This window comes from Mus caroli, chromosome 10, assembly GCF_900094665.2.
Source record: "Mus caroli chromosome 10, CAROLI_EIJ_v1.1, whole genome shotgun sequence".
Classification (NCBI taxonomy): Eukaryota; Metazoa; Chordata; class Mammalia; order Rodentia; family Muridae; genus Mus; species Mus caroli.
In genome coordinates, this window is record NC_034579.1 from 62,636,174 (window position 1) to 62,643,766 (window position 7,593).

The 7,593-nt window shown below is 43.3% G+C and overlaps 1 protein-coding gene across 2 annotated transcripts in view; it reads right to left on the minus strand.

Moving 5' to 3' along the window:
• Nucleotides 1-930: 930 nt before the first annotated feature.
• The window catches only part of Cabcoco1 (ciliary associated calcium binding coiled-coil 1), a 100,386-nt gene continuing 93,723 nt past the window's right edge, over nt 931-7,593 (minus strand). The window contains exons 6-8 of one of the 2 annotated variants that reach the window (XM_021174999.1): nt 6,765-6,887; nt 6,234-6,374; nt 931-1,302 (exon numbers count right to left, since the gene is read on the minus strand). In XM_021174999.1, the coding sequence (XP_021030658.1) occupies nt 1,228-1,302; nt 6,234-6,374; nt 6,765-6,887 (339 nt within the window). In that variant the 3' untranslated portion in view covers nt 931-1,227. The remainder of the gene's footprint in view (nt 1,303-6,233; nt 6,375-6,764; nt 6,888-7,593) is intronic. The other variant, XM_029482826.1, reaches the window with a different exon arrangement.

A 7,593-nucleotide genomic window follows, 5' to 3' on the forward strand; every position in this document is an offset into this window, starting at 1 on the left:
TCCTGTTTTCTATAGGCAGAGGAGCTGGGGGTGGGGTGGGGAGGAAGGCAGTCCCAGGTCTCTAGCATGAGAAGCAAGCACAACTTCATTCTAAGAATTCCTTATGTCTCTGGAGATGGGTATTTAACAAGGCCGTCAGCTTCATCCTCTGTCCCAGAAGAACATGTTCTGGGCGGTTCCTTGGATCCTCACTGATAGAGTAAGGCCACCATCCATATCCAACCAAATGCTACCCAGAATGAGGTACGGGTACCTCAAAAATTCCTGGGGGGGGCCCTCTCGCTCCAGCGCTTTGCACCCTCTTTCCAGAATACGAATACAGGAAAGAGCCCAGGTAGTGATTTAATTAATCTTCCTAATTATGGACAAACCATTGGCACTCAGCTATTTTCATCTTGAAATTGTATTTTCATAAGGGTATTTAAAGGTTTGAGGGTTTTTTTTTTCTTCCTTGAGTGTCTCATCATCCTTTTGCAGTATAATGGTTAATTTTAGGAACTCTGAGTTTGATTTGTATTTAAGATTTTTTTACAAGCTATATATAGGTTGGCCTTTAATAATCATTTATACAGTGCCTCTTTTTATATAGGTCATGTGTTCTCTTGGGAGGGTAACAAGATTAGAAACAGCAAATACAGTGCAGAATAAATTAAAATGCTTCAAACTGCATTATATAATTTCAGAAAATTGGTTTCACACTGAAACGTTTAAATAAGAAAACCAAATGAGTTAAATAAGAAAAAAATAAACCTGCTCTCTCTGTGCATAGCAGGATGGCCATTGTTTAGCAAGTTTGACCTTAGAGTGAGGATGTCTGGCCTCTCCTCACAACACTGCATCAACCTGACCCATCTGGCCACTAATGGGTAAAACTATTATTATTTTTCTACATTTTTGTGTTGTTACTTCAAAAGGCTGGTTTCATTCCCATGGAAGATGAATTGTATTTATTAATCAAAACACCATCCTAACAGTAATTGTATTTTCGTATATAATGCTCCAAAATTATACACACAAAGCAATGCTCTTGGACTATAAACTCAGAGGTGAGTGTGGGATGGGAGGGGCGGGGCAACGTGCTGCTATGCTCGTCTGTCCGGATAACTGAAATTGGATTTTCCTTTCTCCGGCTGCATGGAAGTGACCCAGCGCTCTAGAGACACTATTGTACTGGCCGGTTTTGTTTGTTTCTCTGAAGTTCAGCATCGCTTTGCTTGTACTGCGTCCTCAGGTTTTCTTCAGTTTCTCTATTCGTGCGTTAAAGGCCTCTTCCTGTACTTGGAGTTTTTCATTTATCTCTTTCTGTGGAGACAATCATATATATATATATAAAGTGGTTATGACGGAGCTATCTTTGGCTGCACATTGTCTTTGTGGTTTTGACATACTATAGTGCCTAAAGACAGACATTATCCCTCGCGCACACCTTCCTGTTTTGCAGACAGAGCTGTGTTCCAGCCTGTGGTGATTCGATAACACTTTATAGTGTTTCTTTGCACATTCCCAATGTATAGCATGTCCACCGCGGACAGGAAGTGGTATTTGGATAGCCATTTTTCACACAGCCTCATGGTGGAAGATAGGATAACTGATACGCATTTCCAGACAATGTTTGCCAGTGAAGGCTGAATCAGAGAAACTGCTCTGGGCTTAGTCCAGGCAGTGTTGTGCCCCCCCACGCCCGCACCCGTTTGCTTTGGCCTGCCCTCTAATGCAGTCTAAATGGTATTACTGGAGTCTTCAGTGCATGAAATAATAATACAAAGAATCTCACAATTAGGACAGCTCTCATAATTAAGAGTATTCATCATATATTACAATTCTTGCATATATGCCACTGTGTAATATATAACTGATATGAAACAAACAAACAAACAAACAAACAAACACACCTCTCATAAGCAATTGGTGACAGGTTTTAGGGATCACGGCAGCCTCTGGTGGTGATACTGTGCACACTAACATTGCTACGTCTGTAATTCCAGAAATGCATCTCACTCCGTTTGCACGTTATCTCAACACTAGGGGCTCCGGGGATGCTTTTCTTTTATCAAGGATGAATGATACAGTTGCATACAGGGACCAGGGCAGTTGGGAGGTTTGTTACTGTCTGAGTGACTCATGCATAGGACAAGTGTATGGAGAACACTTTAAACTTCTGTGTCTTAAAGAGTCAAAGTCTAGATCATTTAAGTACGTAATATAATTTGAAATCTTTGTGCTAACTGTGTTCTAAATAGGGGAAAAAACCCAGTTTCATGAACAGATATGATTAAAACTATTTTTATGTGTTTATGTAACTTTTAAGAAAGTCAATGTAATTGGTAATTTTGAAATGGTTTCCCTGATTATCATTTTAATGAGGTTTGGTATTTCACCTCATGGGAAGAGTTGATATTCCTGACAGGTCACATTGATGTCATCAATTGTGGATTCAGGATTTATAGGAGTATAGAATGGGACAGGGCTTTTAAGGTGGTCGTTATTGTGTGGTTATTGTTCTCTTCCTCCTCCTCCTTCTCCTTTTTCTTCTTCTCATCCTCCTCCTTCTTCTTTGACTAACTTTTGACTTCTGTTTTCTTCATTTTTTTTTCTTTGTGAGTGGTTGAGTGGATGAGGCAGGGGAAGGGATAAAATGGCCCCCCCAGTTGTCCCTTTTTACGAATGCCCCCATGAAGTACTCTGGCAGAACTAAAAGGATCATGGCTTATGTACTATTAACTAGCCTACGGTTGAGTTTGGCTAGGTCACTTTGGATAAACCATGGGACCTTTCTGTCATTGTGTGGACCATGAAGAAGTGACAGTGACTAGCTAGCTCCGTGCTTCAGCTTCGTAGTCACAATCCCAACTCCTGATGTCACAACATACTTCACTCATGGCATAGTTCACTAAGGTATTATCATGAAATATTAAAAATTATCACGTCTTATGAATTGGCATCAATATATGGAATGTTGCACCATGTACGTGTTGACACCGTCTGAGGAAATAATTCCGACACAGTTCTAAAGGACTGGGACGATATGTTCTAGTCAGGAGGTGGGCTTCCCCTTTCATGGAGGCACTTCTGTGTCCACTCATCGTCTTGTGTTTTCCAGCGAAGCACGGCCGGGCTTCACTAACCAGCTCCCTCTTTGGCATCTCACAAAGGTTTCCCAAAGGATCTGGAAACTTTTCTTGCATTTCCCTGAGATAGTTTATTATGCTGAGTGTGGGCTTTGGAGAGCAGGTTCCTGAAGGTCTCATGTGCTTAAGAGGAGGAAAGAAAACTTGATAGATCTGTAGACCTCGGTGATTCGTGCTTTAGTTTAGCTACAACTAACAGAGTCAGAATGAAAAGAATCCACATGTACCCAAAGGATCCATTGGTTTGCTCTCTCCTTTTTCTTCTTCAGAGTGCTGCTGAATGGACATTCAGCTTGGGGCTGGGTCTTATGCTATCTCTTTCAGGAAGTGTTCTGAATCCCCTGACCTGTGATCAGTAGCTTTCATTGATCACAACCTCAGATGACTTCTCTAACATGAACAATCCAAAGCTGTCATAATGTAACATATGCAACAACATATATAACTTTCACAACATAATGTAAGGTAATGTGATGTAAGACATCATAAACCGCAGGGTGGCAAGTTATGGCCACATTATTTCCCCACATTATTTTATTCGTTGGCTGTGTCAGGGCCAACAGCCAATCTTTAATGCAGGAATTCAGCATTCTCATTCCCAATGTTCTAAAATATGATTCTTTAAATATATTAAAGTTGCTTCCATTGGGTCTTATTTTTTATTATGCAGCTTGGAGCCAAGCTAATTTCATTTCAAATGTATCTTTAAAATGAAAATATATAGAGTATATTGGCTTAAAATGTTTGGTCTATTCTGTGTAATTTTCATTGATATCTGAGGGCCAAGAGAACTTCATTCTTAATAAATCTCTAAAACTGAGGAGTGAATTGTGGGAAAAAAGAAGTGGGTAAACATAAAAATTAAGGGCTTACTCTCCATTTCAGGGGGTTCTTTATTAGGGAGGTAGATATTGGCTTGGAATCACAATAGAGAACTCGCTTTGATATAATGTACTGAAACATGAATTCTCTATTGACCTTTCCTGCAGACTCTACAATAACACTGTGGCTTTTAAAGAAAGAGGAAGGGAAATAAAAAACACCTTTTTTACAAAAGCTGAGAGAGAGAGAGAAAAAAAAAAACCTTTCACTGAGTGGGTACGGCAGATGCTTGGATCCAGTGTCCACTGACACTGTTTCGAAAGGGGGAGTGGCAGGTTTTAGAACTGGTATCACTTAAAAGTGGAAAGTAGCTTGCCCATTGATGCAGGACACAACTGAAGCAAGGCTATCTTCCAAGGCTATCTCCCAACTTGGAATTTGCCAAAGAGGGAGGTAGGTGTGTGTGTGTGGGGGGGACATGAAGCCATGTGTGTATTAACGGAGTAGCCTGGTTCCTGCGTTAGATGTGTGGCTTCCTTGGATGGCGCTGCCATTGCAGCTGGGGCCAGGCTCATAGTACCTGCTAAGCCTGCTAAGCCCGGGGACTACAGACAAATGGCAATCTGTCTGAGTCCCATTCTTTTGATTTGTCGTTGGAAGTGCCTTCTTCACTTGCGTGGAGTTTAGCAGGATTGCAGAGAGAAAATACACATGGTGGTTTGCTATCTTGAGACATTGTAGAAATCCATTTTTGCCATCTCGTTGAAAAGAAGGTGAAGCCTGGGCAGCAGTAATTTGCCCCACGCTGATTAGATCTGCCCAATATGGAGATGCTCACAGTACATAAAGGGTCTGTGGTTCTCCCTTCTGGTCCACGGTCTCCCTCTGTGCATAACTGTACTTAGGTGTAGAAGTTGTCGAACTTCCAAGGTGGCTTCACGATAATGAGAAGAGAACAACCAGGTAGACTAATCCTGTCCATTCTGTCAAAAAAGAGAGGGCTTGATGCTGCAGACTCGAATGCTTTAAAAGAAACGCGTCAGTGGAGAGTTAGAAACACACAGCTCCCTTCACGGAGCATGGCTTTGGTAAAGATGGTTTCAATTGTGGGTCCTGCAAACAATTCTCTTGCTTGTCTGGTAGTTCCTCGGCGATAATTTCAGAGCTGTGGGATTTGCAAAGGAGCCCCGGGGCCATGATTATACGTAAACTATATTTAGAGGAAATGTTATCAAATCTAAAAAGGAGGTATGTTCTGAACTCAGCTTAATTCAGCTGCACTCTGCCCTTCCACACAGTAACCAGTTATTACGTTCACAGGGCCGTTAACAATAGGCCTTTGTGTAAAACGTGTTCTTCCACTGTTTCTGGTAAACACTAAACACCCCTTATTAAGCTGGGGACTTTGGCTGATTCTGTTGGCACCAGGTCATTAAATGCTCGTGTAAATATTGCAATAATGTTTGACGATTAAGCGAGTAGTAAGGTATGCTTAGGACAACCTAAGTTTTTTTTGCTCTTCCCAAAATAGTTATTAATACAGTGTGCTTTGTATATATGGCCCCAAGTACAGATGAAAAATTAAATCAGTCTTCCCCTCAAGTGCATAAGTGTTGTTGTGATGAATGGTCATTTCTCAAACTAGGCAATTCACGTTGTTTAAGCATCTGGCTTAGGAAACGATGTGGAGTCCTGTAAGTTGTTAAGTGAAGGTAGTAGTAGGTATTTCTTCCTTGGACAGAACGGCCGAATATTAAACACAAAATAAACCCTCTGAGAGATGATGGGCAGCTGCCCAGAGGTGGTCCCTACTACCCATTGGTGTAAATAGCTTAGCAATTAGTGACGTATGAAGACATAGGAAGTACCTGAGAAGAATTGCAAACCTGACACTGCATGAGGTTGTCTTAGTTAAGCACGGTGGTTGATTGGCAGGAATCCCTTTTCAGGAGTCCGGGTCACTTAACTCTTGGGTAAGGCCTGTTTACTGTGTGGTGTGGCTCAAAGTCTTCACCGGGAGCTCCTTTTCTGGGGCTTCAGTGTCATTGGTTTTGTAGGCCGACAACACACAGCGCACGAGGTGCTGCTGGTGGGTCTGTTTCTGTGATCTTGCTGAATCCAGAAGACTCAGCGGAGGATTATGTAGCCTTGGGAGGTAAGAGTGTGCAAACCGTAAACCTCACTCTTGCTTGAGCAGAGCGGAGCAGTGTTTACAGATGTTGCCTAATTTACCAAGCGTAACAGGGGGTGGGGTGGACACCACTGTCCTTTCTCACTCACTACCTGTAGGCTAATCAAAACCTCATCCGTCACTCGCTCCAGGGCTGATTTTACGTCATCAATGGTGAAGCCACTTAAGGGATCCTCCTCTCTCATTTCACTCTCCAGCAGGGTTTCCTGAGTCCCTTGCTCTTGATCCAGCACCTAAGACAGTGGAAATAGACACATTCAGGTACTGAAAGTGAGGAACACTCAGGGGAGCTCTTGAGTGCTCAGGATTTATGCGCGACCTCAAACTTCTACTCTGTGTGGCCCTACCTGGAGCACTGTCGAACTGGAAGGAGGCACTGATTTTATGTAACCATGTATCTGGGGATCTCTATGGTAGGGTAGGATATGTGGAGGAGAAGAAAAAAAATCCCTCTGGACCACCATCATCTGACCTGTGTGTGAATCAAGTCTAAAAGGAATGTTGTCTGGGAAAACATCAGCGGCAGAGACTATGGGGGGATGGGAACTCTTTCCATCTTGTGCCATGATAATGCTTTAGCAGGCAGGGGGTGGGGGCCATGGGGAAGGCCTTCCTAAGCCTACCTTCTGTTCCATGTCCGGCGTTGGCAACAGCTCTATGAAGGCTGAATACATGTCCAATGAGATACCTTCTTCCAGGGGGGCTGGGAAGGGGTAGTCTGCAGGCTTGACAACCTCTATGGTTTGCTGGAAAAGAAGAGCTTTTGGTAAGGGGGGCTCTGTCTCAGCCAGTTCTCTCACCATATCGAATCAGGTATCTTGCTTAAGTACCATCTGCTTCAAGCCGATGATACTGTTGCTCTCCTGGTTGCCTGGCACCTTCCATGCACTGTCTCTCACTTATTGCCTTCTCATCATTTCTGGACTCTGTGGTTGAAGGTTCGTTCATTGGCCTTGATCTCTGCACCATGCCCTGCCTCTCACTCCTGTCTACTAGCTCTATGTAGGGAGAGAGCCGAGCCTCAGTTGTCCCCCCCTCCCCATCTGTTTTCCCCATTCGCAGAAGGAGGTTTGGTCCTTTATACACCCTGTAATGGCTGATTGACACAGCTTAGCTGAATGCTGATGCTCTTGTGGGTATAAGCATAGAGGCTATCACCAGCCCGGGGCAATAGAGTCTGCCTTTGCTGAGGACCTGAGCATGAGCCTCAAGACCCATATGAAAACAAACAAAAAACAAACAAACAAAACAAACAAGACCCCCCTCCCCCAAATCCTGTATTACTGAGGGTCCCTGAGGATCATTGGTAAGCTCCAATGTCAGAAAAGAGAGAAGAGAAGAGAAGAGAAGAGAAGAGGAGAGGAGAGGAGAGGAGAGGAGAGGAGAGGAGAGGAGAGGAGAGGAGAAAGAGGAAGAGGAAGAGGAAGAGGAAGAGGAAGAGGAAGAGGAAGA